Source organism: Misgurnus anguillicaudatus, chromosome 11 (assembly GCF_027580225.2).
Source record: "Misgurnus anguillicaudatus chromosome 11, ASM2758022v2, whole genome shotgun sequence".
In the NCBI taxonomy this organism is placed as follows: Eukaryota; Metazoa; Chordata; class Actinopteri; order Cypriniformes; family Cobitidae; genus Misgurnus; species Misgurnus anguillicaudatus.
In genome coordinates, this window is record NC_073347.2 from 20,564,122 (window position 1) to 20,580,474 (window position 16,353).

A 16,353-nucleotide genomic window follows, 5' to 3' on the forward strand; every position below is an offset into this window, starting at 1 on the left:
AATGAATTTTGAAATTTCTGTATGAGCCAACCTATTACTTGCCTAGTAATTACCATACAATATATTTTAAAATAAACAAAATATTTTCTGTTTCCATTATTCTAGAAATGAAATATTGGTATACAGAAATTGCCTCTATTCTGAAAATCCCTAAATGCATTCCAAATGTGATACCTCACATTAAAATATATAAAACTCAATAGTAAAGTGTTTTATTCTGTGAAACCAACCACATGACCAACATTTCTCTGATTTTTAAGCAAACCTTTATTGATTTACATAGGAACAACAACAAAAACATCATAGGACAAATTGAATATTGAAATGGATTGCATGATGTGGTAAAGGCCAAGTCCCTGAGGCTGTTGTAGCTACTGTGTTATCCTAATAGCACACACCCTGGCTGTCTGTAAAAGGCATTTAGGTGAATGCTGTTAGTTATGTGCTTTATAATCATAGATGTCATGCGATGCTTTGCTTTAAAATTTCAGGGGATCAAGGTGCCTTAGATTCAGTAGTTACAGTAATTACAAAATTATTGCATGAAATTACAACTGTCTGAGGACAACTATCCACATCTATGTCTTAGTCTAAGGCATGGTACTGTTTCTGAAACTACACTGTACAGTGGTATTATATTGAAGAAAACCACCCTACTCCACTAAAGCCTTCAAAAGATGTCAAAAACGTATCTAGGATAAAAATTAAAACACTCAACTGCAAAAAAACATTGAAATAATAGACATTATATTAGTGATTTAAAATATAAAAAACACACACAGTGGTCACAAATATTATGAGTGCTACAGGGATTACATTGCTGACAAGACCTTGTGTGATGTTTACATGGTACCATGTCATCGCTTGCTTATATCACCGACTCTACCTTCATGCATAAATTATTTTCCCTTTTCGCTGTTTCAGAGCTATCATTCACTTGATCTAAACTGGAACTAATTTCCCAAGCAAATACAAATACAATACACAAACATTAAATGAAACTCATGAATCATGGAAAGGAGGACCTTTGACTACCATTATCAGTCACCTGGAGAATGGCACTGACTGTTGATCAAAAAAAAAAATTGTAAAGACTGAGATAAAGAAATCGGGGAAGCAATCAATGATGAAATTATTCAATTGTTTGAACTATACCTGAGGTAGATAGGTGAAAGGTAATTGTTAAAAAGAATTTGTTAAGGACAAGAAAGTACAGTAAGACTATACACCCTGAGGCAAATAGTTGATGGATTTGTTGTGCCCTGATATCATTTGCCACATGTGTATTAAAATGAGTGAGATATTGTTTCTAATGTAAGATGGCTGTTTGAGATTTTACATTTAAATGCACTGTAAACATTTCTTGTTGCACTTAAATGTTTAATTTTAAACAACTTGAATGAATAAGTCAAATCAGCTTTATTGACTAGTTAGAAATTGCTATAAATTATAAAAATAAAGTTGTAATAACTTAATCCCATTCAACTTTATTTTTTTAATTTATACCTCACTAGTTAAGAAATTACTTGTTAATTAAAGTGGTTTCAACTTAAAAATGTAAGTGCAAAAGGATGTTTTTTGGGAATTAAAAAATAAATAAATAAAAGTAAAATATTTGCAATACAGGTTTCCCTGAGCAGTACTACCATACTAAAATGGTCCGCTATGCTTTTATTAAGGTCCCCGTTGATAACTGTCTAGATTTTATTCGAATTTGCAATGATTCTGGAAAGTGTTAATATGGTTAGTAAATAGCTCATGTGAAATTTTCACATGAAAATCTTGAGTTTTAGATGGCAGAAAATGCTTTAAAATGGACATTGGGAGTGTCATCAAGTACAAGTGATAAAACTGAGCGAATTCAGAAATTAATTGTAAAGCTGCACTCGGTGGTCACCAAAATTAGACCCAGAACCTTCTCGGACCCACACAGATAATTGTGCAGTCGTCTCTAATTTTTAGTGCTACAGACAAGACACTGTCGGCCCCCAGTCACAAATCCCAGAATATCACGTGACTATGGCTTATACCAGTTAGTTGTAAATAGAAGACTGAATAAAAAAAAGTGAATGATTAAATGATTGCGGTGAGCATCCCTTCAGCCAGCTAAGGGTGGAGACCCTGAAAGTCAATCTCAGTGCACTTTAGAGTTGCCATTCATGTGGTTCTTATGGTTTTTGTGGTGCTTGTTTTGTATCTTGGGCACTTCAGTGCTATAGAGGCAGTCCAAAAAGCCTTGCGAGACTTCAGTCACCATCGACCGGTCAGGGATGGACTGGGCCATACCATAGATGGCTCCCTAAAACATTAAATCAAAAGGCTGTTTTATTAGGTCAGATTATGAAGAGTGGCTTTCACCATAATGAGCAATATGTCATGTGACAAACTTGTGATCATTGAAAGGACATTTATTTAGAAACAACCAAAACCAAGTGTCACTAAATACATGGTATGCATGACTAATAAAGAGGAAACTCCCATTCCTGTGGTCTTCTCTTGTGGATTTTTCATTATAATAGCTACTTCTTTCTTTACATCACTGATGAACTGCTCCGCTACACCAGACTGTGTATGTAGCATTGTTACACAAATATGTATGCTAAGAAAGAACAAAAAAGTAAAAAATATATTTACCACCGCCATTGACTTTACCATTACATTGGACATGACATATATTGCAATTTTACCTAGATGGGAACTGCAGAGTGTTGAGATTCCAGCCATTTGAGGTCAATGCATTAGATAAGCGGAAAATATCAAAGACATTTGAGCCCAGTGCCACCACAGAGACTTCTGGATCCCCAAACACAAACACCCCCTCTACTTTACGAATGCTGTGGGGAGAACAACTTTTTTAGACAAATGTTCCTTAAGCAGATTCACACACACACCCTATCCATTTGTATGCTATTGTGTAAATTCTTTTCATACATTTAAAAGCAAAGCAATTTAGTGTACTGTAGCTTAGTTGGTAGAGCTAGCATTAGCTGAGCAAAAAGTCATTGGTTTGATGATCACATCTGAGATCACATATACTGATAAAATGTATACCTTGTAATGCCCTGTAAATCATTGTGGATTAAAGCGTCTGCCAAATGCATAAAGTGTAACAATCACACATTACATTACAGATGACATTATTACTGACCCTGCTTTGATTTTTCGGGCTGTTTCAACAACTTTCTTGGTAGCCTCCACGTATCCTTTCTCACCCATGTGCATCATGGTAGCCCAACAAGCGGCAATGATGCCTCCTGGGCGTGAGCCAGCCATTGAAGGAGATGCGTAAATTCCTCCCTGCCAATCGGGTGCTACAAAATACTGGTAGTGGCGATATTTCTTGTCACTGTACAGAATCACTGAAGAGCCTTTCGGGGCATATCCATACTGGATGGAAACAGAACAATTTTTTAAAGAAACTGTACATCAACATACCACTGCAGTAAGATCTAGATTGATTAACCCTTTTTTTTTTGGTGACACATCTTATATTGACACATATTTTGAGAAGACTCAACAATATAGGCTACTGTGGGCAATTTTACTACCCTTTCGTGTTGTTTGTGTACAAAAAGGCCACTAAATTAAACGGCTGTAAAAATCTGATTAATATTTTGCCAAGTTCATAAGTGGTGTTACTGATTTTATGAAAAAAAAACCCCACAAAATTACAGATTTTCAATATAAAAAGTGCACTGGATTTTTTTTCCTTTTTCACATTCTTGGGCTTGTCAAAGTTTAATAAAAACATTGGCTTTGATGCATCTTTAGTTTTTTTGAACAGCATCAGTTTTTATTTTTTTCTCCCTTATTAGTTGTTTGTGGCTTTTTTGCCCCATTGACTTCCATTATAACAATATTTTTTGATTGCGAAGCCATGGCCCCTTATTATCATGCATTCTTGATTGTTGGCGGTTTTTCCTTTTGCTTAGTAGTAAAATTTGTCATTTTTACTGTTGATCACCATGTAGCACCTTAAAGGTGCAATGTGTAAATTTTAGCGGCATCTAGTGGCAAGGTTGCGAATTGCAACCAAAGGCTCAGTCCACTGCTCACCTCTTGCTTTTGAAACACATATAGAAGCTACGGTAGCTGCCACCGGACAAACATGTCATTGCCAGAGACAACTTAGTAAAAAGTTTGTCCATTATGAGCTTCTGTAGAAACATGGCGGGACAAAATGGCGACTTCCATGTAGGGGGACCCTCGGTGTATGTAGATAAAAACGTCTCATTCTAAGGCAATAAACACATAACGGTTAATTATGAAAGGTCTTTGTACACCCCTGATAATATAGTTTTGTTTATTATTTTGCATTTCTGTCAAGAGATCTTTCTAAAAATTACACACTGCACCTTTAAACCCCTTTTTAGGCCTGTTCAAAAAACAAAGCTTAATTTCTGGCTGGTACATGGAGTCTTTTTTGTACACAAACAACCCGAAAGGGTAGTAAATTGAAACAACCCAAATAAAAATAAATTAAAACAAAAAGCATTCTTTTGGTTTTCAAGAAATTTGAGAAGTATTAAATTTGCTAAATAATTATAAGTTCTCACCTTGTGTGTATCAGCTGAGATACTGGTCACACCTTTGACCCGGAAATCAAAAGGATCAAGTTTGAAACCAGCCTTCTTCATAAATACTATTAGGAACCCACCCAAGCAAGCATCCACGTGAAATGGGATGTTGTATTTTACTGCCAGCTAAAATCAATATAAATATAGAGATACATTAAAGATTCATTTACACAACGTGAAAGCATTACATGCCCAACTGAATAAGCAAATTTCACCTTCGCCACTTCTTCTACAGGATCTATAATTCCATGGGGGAACTGGGGAGCTGAACACACCAGCATTGCAGTGTTTTTGGAGATAGCCCTCTTCATGGCCTACGAACAAACGAAAAGGGAAAATTTGATAGATGTCAACATGGTGAACATGCACCCATTTTAAAACTAAAAGAGTTAAACATTTTCTGTTTAATATGGGAAAAGGCAGGACAGCAGTACCTTCACATCAACTTTCATGGTCTTCTTGTCCAGAGGTACGTGAATAAGCTTCATCCCGAAGTAATGTGCAGCTTTGTCAAATGCAGCATGGACACTCACCGGTGCAATACTACAACATAGACAAAACACAACTAATCAGTTGCAGGTGGTATAAGAAGGGAATCTATGAGATGCATAAAAGAAGATGATTTAAGGGAACATTACATGTGGGTGTACAACTGTTCCTGTAACTCAACTAGTAGGGCATGGCATTAGTAGCGCAAATATCATGAGTTTGAGTCCCAGGGAACACACATACTGATGAAATAGATAATTTGAATGAACTTTAAAGTGTCCACCAACTGTGTAAATCTATCTGCAAAGATATAACTCTGTGAACCTTTAGTCCACTAGCATAAGGATGACTTAAAAGGGCTTTTTTACAACTCATCACTTCATGCGTTTTCTCTTATCGGGTAGCTATCCAATTGTCAAAAGAGCAAGTGTAAATGCCCTCAGAAATATTTTTCTTTTATGTCAAGAGGTGGTCTGGGAAGCATATCAGATGAAACTGGAGAAGTGTAAATGCATCTGGATGCTGAAGCAACACATGTTAGCGCTTCTTCCAAAAGTAAGTGGTCACTCGCAAGTTACGTGGGACAGAGGCAAACAAACAAAGACCACATACCCGTTGCTTTATGTGGTGACGACAGTGTGTAAAAAAAAAACTTTCTGTAACCAATAAAATAGTCCAATGACAAACTTGATTATATTAAAGGATTAGTCCATTTTCTTAAAAATAATAGATAATTCACTCACCACCATGTCATTCAAAATGTTGATGTCTTTCTTTGTTCAGTCGAGAAGAAATTATGTTTTCCGAGGAAAAGATTCCAGGATTTTTCTCACCCTAATGGACTCCAATGGACCCCAACACGCAACAGTTTTAATGCAGATTAAAATTGCAGTTTCAACGGAGTTTCAAGGACTCTAAACAATCACAAACGAGGCACAAGGGTCCCATCCAGCAAAACGATTGTCATTAAAAATATGCACTTTTAAACCACAACCCCTCGCCTGTCTCCCGTCATGTGACGCGCCAGCGCGACCTCACGCAATATGTCATCACGTCAAGAGGTCACTGATGACGTATGCGAAACTACCCCCCAGTGTTTACAAGTGTGGAAAAAGAGGACCGTTCTGGCGTTGTTGTATGTGGAATGATACTAATTAATGTCTTTGTGTTATTTTATTGTTTAAAATGATCCGCAAATGTGTGATTCATATATGTAACGTGACCTTTCTACGTCATTACGCAATTACGGGGGGTCGCGCTGGCGCGTCACAGGACTGGAGACAGACAAGAAGTTGTCATTTAAAAATGCATATTTTTAATTTATCTTGTCAAAAATGACAATCGTTTCACTAGATAAGACCCTTATGCCTCGTTTGGGATCATATAGGGCCCTATTTTAACGATCTAAGCGCATTGTCTAAAGCGCACAGCGCAACGTCTAAATGGGCGTGTCCGAATCCACTTTTGCTAATTTAACGACGGGAAAAATGGTTTGTGCGCCGAGCGCATGGTCGAAAAGAGTTGGTCCTATTGTAATGGGAGTATTTTGGGCATAACGTGCAGTAAACCAATGAGAGTCTCAGCTCTCATCCCCTTTAAAAGCACGTTGCGCTAGCGCTATGTCTAATCCCTATTTAGATGACGAACTTTGTAAACTGAAAAACTAAGCGGAGGAAGAAGATCCCCAGTTTAAGATTAATGTTAAATAATTGTGTTGTTTTTCACTTGCATTGAAATTTTTATTTTTTTATTAAAACCTTTAAAAACCGTTTTCTTTTAGTCATGGAAGTAAAAAAGCAGGCTTGTAATTGCTTTAAATGTATGGTTATCCAATATCATCAAAAATAATTTACAAGTATGTAAGATAAGGTTTGTACTCTAAAAATACTTTATTTGTAACAAACAGGAGATAAAGAATTTACAAACGACTCTCCTCACGTTTCAGCACTTTGGACAGCGTTTTTTTAAGCAAAGAATTTTTTTTAAGCATTACTTTAAATGTTTCTCATCTCACCATATCCACAGGTACAGAGTCATCATATACAATAAATCCGTGAGGTAGCATTAAAAAAAACATTTAAAAACAGATGCATTTGTTTAAAGCAAAGCATTTATTTACTTACCAAGCTACAGTTGAAGCAGCTCTTTGCGCCTTCTAACGTCTCATAATTAGTCCTCATTTATGTCAAAGAGACTCAATAATAATCTTTTACATTCAATCCTTTAATCTTTCATATTTAAAAGCATTTTTGTGCTGCTGCCCATTCATGTACTTTGTGATAAGCAAACCCGCGTTGTCCTCCCGTTTATATGCGCATATTACTAATGCGCTCTTTAAATAACATAAAACACATTGCGCCATTGACTTTAGACTAGGTTTTTGTTGGTCAATGGTGTAGTCTAATTTAGTTGCCTCAAAATAGCAATGCGCCAACAATGCGCCTGAACACACCTAATTTTCAGACCAGAACGCCCATGTGCGCAAAAGGGGGTGCAAATGCATTTGCTATTTAAACAACGCGGCGCTAAACGTGAAAATTAGGGTGGAAACTAGCGAAAGACACTTGCGTCGCGAATTGCGCTGCATTGCGCCGGGTGTAAGATGGAGCCCTTGGAGTCCTTTGAGGCTCTGTTAAAACTGCAATTGTAAGCTGCTGCATGTTGGTGTCCATTAAAATTAGAAATGAGTGTGTTTTCCTCAAAAAATACAATTTCCTCTCGACTGAACAAAGAAAGACACCAACACCCTGCACGATATGGTGGTGAGTAAATTATCTGGATTTTTTTCTTAAGAAAAAGGACTAATCCTTAAAACAAAGAAATTAAACTTTGAGAAAGCATTTTGTTAAGCATTATGTCTGCAAAGGATGAATGCTTTGACTAGTCTGAGACAGTACATAATTTCTGGGTGTTTGATCCCGCGTTCATGGGCCATGTCTCTGTACGCCTTGCATGCCATGAGGATGCTTTCGGTTCCACCCGAAGTAACCTTTCCATAATATAAAACATATAGTTTAGTTTGAATAAACAACCATCTGACCAGTGGAAACTTAATGTCTTGAGATGTGCTCATTGCGGTTTCGAACATTTGACTATGAATCCTGGTCATAGGGTTTCATAGTGAGCATTTCTCACTTTGGATTATTTAGTAAACTCATACAAACAATTGCATGTAAATTTAACAGATCTCATTCAATTATTCTTCAAAATGACATTACACTCTTAGAACCCTTTTTAAAATCACTATTAATCCTGAAAACGAGAACAATGAGAAAGACTGACTGTGCCACATGAGTCTGGTCCTCCGTTAAAGAGAGCACATGTCATCCGTACCACCTCCGCCTCCATTTTCCTAACCCCAGGGAATATATCTGGGTGAAGTGGGTTGGTCCAGGCAAATTCACCATAGACCTGCAAATCAGAGAAATGTTATTTGCATTTCCTGGTTTTAAAAAGCTATGCTGGTAGTAAAAATGTTCAAAATTTCTTTTCTGTTTTACACAAGGGCTTTGATTCAAAAACGAAGTAAACAAAAGCTGAATCATTGGTAGGGCATGCAGTACCAAGATGCTTCGATATACCTTCACAAGAAGATCTGTGAGCTTCTCATCTCCCCAGTAGACTGCACCTGACACCTTTCCTTTCCCCCAGTCTACCTCACCTGAAATTGAAGGTTAATAAAAAAGATTGATGAGGGCCGATCTGCCTAGACAGAAAAACTGTGGGACACTATCTTTAAATTTAAACCACTGGCATTTTATCCAAATAAATAAAATTGCTTGCAAATGACTGCACCCACAGCTAAGGGCAACATCTGCCTGAGAGAACACCTGGCTGATTCTTGAAGGATTGTGTAAGGTTTGTGATTTATCCTTGAGTTGTTTTGTCATAACAGGAGATTGTAGTTGGGACAAGATTGAGGTGACTCACCCAATGTCTCATATTCTTTGATCTTGTCAAGGAGCTGTTTATGGGTGAGGCCTTGTGCTGGGAGCAGTTTGGTGTAGCCCATGCCTTCCTTCAGCGTGCAAAGACTAAATGACATGTCATCCAATGCTTTGTTGAGCTGACTCTGAATCTGATGAAGAAAAAATTATTTACTGTGTATAAACTTTACAATAATAAATCAAAAACACACACAAATCTGACGGATTTGATTGCATTCCTACCCAAAAGTCCAAACTGAATTTAAAATGCTTTGTATTCAGGTTTATGACTGAGGATAAACTTTGGCATTATCACAAGGTAATTATGTAAAATTGTGTTAGAAATCATTCCTCTGTTGTGATTTTATCACCCGTTAGTGAGTCAGAAACAGATGACTGAAAAGATAGGGAACTAGAAAACCGCTAGATGCTTACAGACGCTCCTATAAATGGGATTTTTCTGATGATTTTAAAGAACTGCTTCTTTGCTCTTGACGTCAGACCTAGAAAACATGAAACGAGGAGAAAATTGTGGTGAAAACACTGTTTCCACAAAGAGATCTGTTTTTCTCAATTCCAGCCCCCCTTTCAGTTAAGAGAAGAGTAAAAAAAATACAAGAAATTGAAACCATAAATGCAATATTAAACTGTAGTGAATGAATGCATTGTTTTGGAAACACAACATGAAATATTGTGTCAATGATTGGTTATAAAGTTTATAAAGTCTCACAGATGTTGTTATTGTTGCAGTGGCCTTCACATTTTGTGACTTTGTTTTAAAACTTCCTGGCTGATGAATAGATTGATGCTATCACAGTCTTTATTTAGTTACATTAGCTTGCAACATGATGTGTCCCAGTCCCACACTGTTGTTTCAATTCACAGTGAATTTTGACATTTTTCAAGGTTTTCTATATTTGCTGGTAGCAAATATTCATTATAAATAATATACAGTACTGTGCAAAAGTCTTAGGCCACCATCCCACACTTATATTTGTTGTTTTTGCAATGTTATAGTGATAACATAGAATACATCCAGGAAATGTGTATGTGGGTGATTCTCACGAAACCATTGAAACACCACGGCACGTGATTTTAGCTTTAAAATGTGTAATATAGTAACATTTAAAAGCATCAGAATTAACACAATACTGTGTTCTACCTTGCACAATGTGTGATTTCAACATAAGAATTTATAATTGTAAATTTTATCTCATTTTCTGCTGAAATTCTCATTACCGTTATGTTGTAATGTAATCAAATTAACACAAAAATATTAAGAAAAAAAAGGATGTTTTGCTAGACTACTATAGTTGACAGAAAAAATATTTACTGAATATTCATGTATAATAATAATGAAGAAAAATTAGGAAAATGATGTGTCCATGCCTGATGTTCTCATCCTCCGCAACACTTTTTGAGAACAGTTTAAGCACACATACAGAATTTTAATAAAGTTTGATTTTGAGTGACCAAGCACATGGACCAGTTACTTCAAAATGGCTACCAGGTAAGATCATGTTTTTACAGTTAATTTGAAATATTGTCTTGTCAGAATGCTTACACGACATTTTGATTATCATTACCGCAACAGATGCTTATTAAATGTTAATTTAATTAATAGAAGCATAATACTTTGATTTTAAATGCATGTGCAGAATCTCCAAATTATGTTCTTTCAGGTTTATCATGTCATTTTGAAAATATGTCAGTGTTGATGTTTTCTGACTGTTGCGGTAATGAGATTTTTTAGGACTAATTTTTTTAATTATGTTAAAAAAGTGTTAAATGATAAGTAAAAGTTTTTAAATTAATGTTCCCATTTACTCCAGACTTTGTTTTTCAATGTCTGGTGGGAAAAAAAAGTAAATTTAAGCAATTTTTACATTTTCATGCTTGACATTTTTAAAACCAAGTTTTCGTGAGAATCACCCATGTAGTATTAAAAACTGTATGAAAATGTAAACTGATGTCAAGTTTTAAGGGTAAACTCCACTTCCACCTGGGCAATAGCAGGAAACTGCAGGATCTCTTAAGCCTAAATAAAATTAAATCCTAATTTCTAATTTTAAAGAAATTTGTCTTTTTACTTCATTCTGCTCAAAAACACTCAAGATGTGTTTAGTGCCAAGAGAGGTCACACTAAACACTGACGATACCTAAAGAAGACATTTAGTCCTAAAAATGTATTTTTTGTACATATTTCCTGTATTTTCTGTTTTTATCTTAATAAAATAGATTGAAAAATAAATATGGATGGACATTAAAACTTCTAAAACAACAAGTCTGGTGGTGGTGGTCTAAGACTTTTGCACAGTAGTGTACACGTTGTTCCTCATCAGATATTTACTTGCATTTTGCTTTTAATAACCAGAGTGATATAATGAATTCGACTTACTCTCCTGCTGGAAAAGGAAGCCCTTTAACCACACTAAACCGAGCGTGGACAGCAATGTGATTACGATGATCTGCCATGGTTCAAGAGCAGCACACTGAGAGTTGACATACTGCCGAGCCTCTTCTGCGTACAGCAGTAGCATCTCCTTATACACCTCCAAGGTACTCTGCATGAGAAAAGTAGTAATGCTACAGTTAATCAAGGCGTCCGTTCGGGCTGACATGGACTTTCTGAAATAAATTTAACCAGAGTCACTGGATTTAGAAATCAGTAAAATGAATCTTGAGAAAAGCAAACGCCAACAAGAGACAACTTTCTTACAACTAAGAAATCTCAAAATGACCCATAACAAAAACCTAAACTTTTACATGAAATAAAAAACAATAAAAACATGCCAATTGCATTAAATACTCACTATAACAGATTGAGCCATTGTTTCAGGAGTTCAGTTTTAATAATGATACTCAAGTTTACTGTGACAAAAACTTGTGTGCCACTAGTAAGTATGTGAGATTAGCAGATAACACTTTCACCCTATGAAATAATGTTCCCTCTGGACACGCCTTTTTCTTCATTACAAAATCCCCTGTTATACAAAACCAGAAGCAACCATCATGGGCTACATACTGTAGGAAGTAGATGCAATAAACTCCCATGTGTGCATAAAATTCTAGTTGAAGTGCTTCCAGTATATTATACACAGAAGTCTACATTTATAAATAATTATTTATTGATGTAGTTTATATGGTTAGTAAAACAATATTTGCTGGTGGATGTGTTTTACAACTCATTTTTACAGCACAACGTGGTATTGCTTGATAACAGTTCAGATTGTGTCCCAATAGCATTGCCATTACAGCATACAGAAAAGCTGAAGGTCGACTGAACAAAGCTGACCCTCTGCATACAGTAATGTGCATTTTATCTCACATTTATCTTTTCGATAGCTGCAATGACAGATGCAGATAAGTGCAAAAATGAAATACTTAAAAAAAACATGTTTCAAAACCATTCGCAATAAGACAAAATATCAGCTAATATAAATACAAGCTTTACATTTTGTTTACGAGCCAAGTCTACCGTTATGCTTAGAAACTATTTTAATGCAACAATTAACTATAGACTACTAGACAATTAAAGAGAAAAATTAATTTACCCAAAAATTAAAATTGAGTCATCATTTACTCACTCGCATGTTGTTGCAAACTAGGGGTGGCCGTGGCTGATATGGGAAAAATATCTTATCACAATCGGTTTAGGCAAAATCACGATTTTATCAAGTTTTTTCCCCGTGTTGGTTTTTTAAAGCATACCTAAACCCCTGGTCAGACCCTGACTCCACCCACCGGCAATATTTGAAAATGCAAGAAAATTGGGCAAATCCCAACTGAGATAGAGGGGACAAACTAAGCTCGTACCAAGTGTTGTGAGATGTAAGAAGGGCGTGGTGAGCTTGAACCTGCTGACATCACGAAGTACTTTTTGGACCCGACATCCAATAGGAAAATTCAACTGCAGTAGCCACCGTTCAACCTGAAGAGGGCAGCACCATATATTGTCGTATTGAAACACTTTATATCCAAATTTCAAAAAACTTACTAAAATCAATAAAGGTTGGTTTAGGGTTAAGTTACTCTTTAAAAACTATTTTGCCATTACTGAGCCTTAATACAGCCATACTAATGCCTCATTTAAAAATGCAGTCCTACAAGGTAACAAATAAGTGCACGGACAATATACGCGTACAACAGCGCATGTGCAAGAAAAAATTGAGACGGGACACTCCACTACAAACAATTACACAAAGGAAATAGACAGCATTTGCACACACACTCTCGTTTTCTCTTATTTTATTTTCACTTCTTCCAAGAACAGAAAGCTTTGGATCATTTTCTTTACCATAATGTTTGATTCCTGTTCTTTGTTTTCTTGATGTTTGTTCTACACTTTGTTTGCAATGGTGGATCAGCCATTTCCTACAATTTTTAATGTACTTTAAATGTTGCAAATCAGTGCTGCCCTGACGGCTTTGAAGAGTAATAATCTGAATAAGAAATCATTTGTATTGCGCATGTGTCGAACACGACCATCCGCGCATAGCTGCCATGAGTACTTTGAAAGCGCGTGCGTTCGGCTCACACGCGGACGCGAAAAAAAGGTATACCCTGCTCTTACCTTGCCTTTATGTAGTGCGAGCCTTGTCGCGTAACTGATGTAGACACGAATCACGATAAAACAATGTTTCAGAAAAAGTGGATCATGGAGAGATTTTAATCGTTCATGATCAAATATCGCAATATCACACACACACACACCTGTATACATTTCTTTGTTCTGATAAACTCGAAGGAAGATATTTTCAGGGATGTTTGTAACCAAAGCATGAGCCCCATTTACTTCCATAGTAGGATAAAAGAATACTATAGAAGTGAATGGGGCTCACAAACATTCGTTACAAGCATTCCTCAAATTATCTTCCTTCGTGTTCATCAGAACAAATCCATTTTTACAGGTTTGTAACAACATGAAAGTAAGTAAATGACAGAATTTTCATTTTTGAGTGAACTATCTCTTTAATGCTCCCCAACAGGTTTAGCAGGGTTTGCCAAGAGGATTCAGAGGAGCAGGTAAACAGGTCATGTGAGCGAGCAACTGAAACTCTGACCAGGACCACATTCCAAATATAACAAAAGTGCTAAAGGGGGAAACTCAGGAATGGACTAAGTTCTTTAAAGACAGCACCCATATCAGTCTTGCATAACCAGACCTATGGTCAGCTCAATCCAATGCATGATGTGTCATAAAAGAGAGATTATACGATGTTATCTAGTAAATGGAGCAAAAGTCAAATAGTGTAGATCCATGGATTGTGCACGTCTGCATGTTACAAGAAAAATAACATGGATTAATTGTGGTAAAACAACATGAAACAAAGTGTCTAGATGTGTATATAAAAAAATGTGTGTTTGCCCAACCACTTCCCTTTATATCCTAGTAGTGTACCAAGCCGAGCTATGATTATTTATATTTGCCCTTTGTTACGTCGGAAAGTTCAGCCCACCTTTCATAGCACCACCAAACTACTTCAGTAATAAATTCGGTGATTTATGTCTACGATTAATAATTTTAGAAAAGACCCTTGCATAACTTAAATTTTTACAATTTAAAGGGGCCATGGCATGACAATCTGACTTTTTTCATGTTTAAGTGCTATAAATGGGTCCCCAGTGCTTCTATCAACCTAGAAAATGTGAAAAAGATCAACCCAGAAACTAAGTTTTGGTAAACCATTCTCGGTAAACACGTGAAAAATTAGGTCATTGAAATTTGTCTCTTCTTATGATGTCATAAGAGGATATTATTATAACAATACCACCCCTTAATCTGTACTATGCAACCATGGCACAGCCATTTAGTGCAGAGAGAAAAAGAGAGAGAGAGAGAGAAAATAATTCTCAGCACAATTGAGTTTCAATTGCAACAAAACCACCATCATTGTGACCAGTGTTTGAATTTCATCCGCTCATTCGCATTTTAAAGGACACACCCAAAATGGCAAATTTTTGCTCACACCTAAAGTGTCAATTTTAACATGTTATAATAAATTATCTAGATGGTATTTTGAGCTAAAACTTCACATGTGTACTCCGGGGACACCAAAGATTTATTTTACATCTTAAAAAAGTCTTATGACATGTCCCCTTTAAAGTGCATTATAAAGCCTGATGCTCACACACTGCTTACATCACCTGGTGCATGACATGAGCATAAGACTGAAACTAAACTAAACAATATCAACAGACTAACCGCAGTCAAAACAGATCTGTCCTCAGTGCACACACTGGCCTATACAGAATAGCACGTCCTCTGTGTTTGAGTCTGTCACAGGAAGTCCTCTGATGAATATGCACACAATGAAATGTCCCAACATAAAATTTCCCTTTCTGCACCTGGTTGTGGAACACAGACATTGAAGTGATTCAATAAGATTGAAAGGACAGAAACAATTTACTTTATCAAACAATCCTCCATCAGTAAAGACTGTACATGATCTGTTTCTTTTTGAATTGTGCTGAATCACTTTCGTCAAAGCAACGATGTATCCAAAATAATTTCAAGTAATACACAAGACGTTATCACAAACAGTCAAGATGGATTTTCATCTGACTATTAGATTATATCAAATCTGTGTTAAAAATCCAAAATGCCATCACAACATACGTTGAACATTCATGTCTCTTTATAAAATCAAGTATTTCGCTGTAACTTTTTATTACTAAGAGTGAACGTGAAAACAAGTGTCACCATCACTACGTATCATCTCTAGATCTGTTACATTATAACACACTGTCACCCTTCTACAATGCCAATAATGTGAGGTCCACTTCCGATAGTACAAAACATAAGATGCCTTTTATCGAGCTTTTATTTCAACATATTCGTTCTCAACGTAGCCTACTGATATAACTAACATGGACTATCTTGAGCTGATTTAAAATTGACATCCTGCCTACTCACCCAGTAGTCCATTTTGTTTGCCAGGGTTACGCTGTGTTTAAAAACGTCGCTTCTTCGACTGCTCGGGTAGGAACATGGAAGAAACTTTGAAAGATCTTTGTTTGGCTTGTTTTGAGGGCAAATGTGCCCTTGCGTAAAACAATCTGGCTCAGCCCAGTATCAGGAAGTGCCGCGTGAGTGAAAGGGAACGCGATTTGCTTTCACGCGTGCAGATCTGTATATACGGGCAACTGGCCTTCGTCACAGTGAGTAGTCTGGCACACATGATATCAAGATCTGTGATTCGTCAAGCTACACTGTGATGTCTTTGAAGGGCACTTTGTAGGGAAACAACAATGGCAACTGTGTTGTAACGTAGGGTTTGTACCAATTCCTCAAATGGGAAAGGTAGATGATGTGTTTTAAAGCAGGGGTTCTCAACCTTTCAAGTCCCACTATTGTCTAC

General features: G+C 36.4%; 1 protein-coding gene across 2 annotated transcripts; it reads right to left on the reverse strand.

The window, feature by feature from the left end:
• Positions 1 to 243: 243 nt before the first annotated feature.
• On the reverse strand, positions 244 to 16,099 carry sgpl1 (sphingosine-1-phosphate lyase 1). Of its 2 annotated transcripts, none has more exons than XM_073873274.1 (14): positions 15,909 to 16,099; positions 11,391 to 11,556; positions 9,428 to 9,495; positions 8,997 to 9,144; positions 8,648 to 8,727; positions 8,349 to 8,477; positions 7,964 to 8,055; positions 5,012 to 5,117; positions 4,793 to 4,891; positions 4,557 to 4,703; positions 3,149 to 3,387; positions 2,688 to 2,834; positions 2,475 to 2,599; positions 244 to 2,295 (listed from the first exon to the last, which is right to left on the reverse strand). In XM_073873274.1, the coding sequence occupies exons 1-14, from the start codon at positions 15,918 to 15,920 to the stop codon at positions 2,135 to 2,137; spliced, it is 1,719 nt and encodes a 572-aa protein (XP_073729375.1). In that variant the 5' UTR covers positions 15,921 to 16,099; the 3' UTR covers positions 244 to 2,134. The 2 variants fall into 2 exon arrangements, with proteins under 2 accessions (XP_073729375.1, XP_073729374.1); XM_073873273.1 differs by lacking the exon at positions 15,909 to 16,099 and adding an exon at positions 11,806 to 11,943.
• Positions 16,100 to 16,353: the final 254 nt, after the last annotated feature.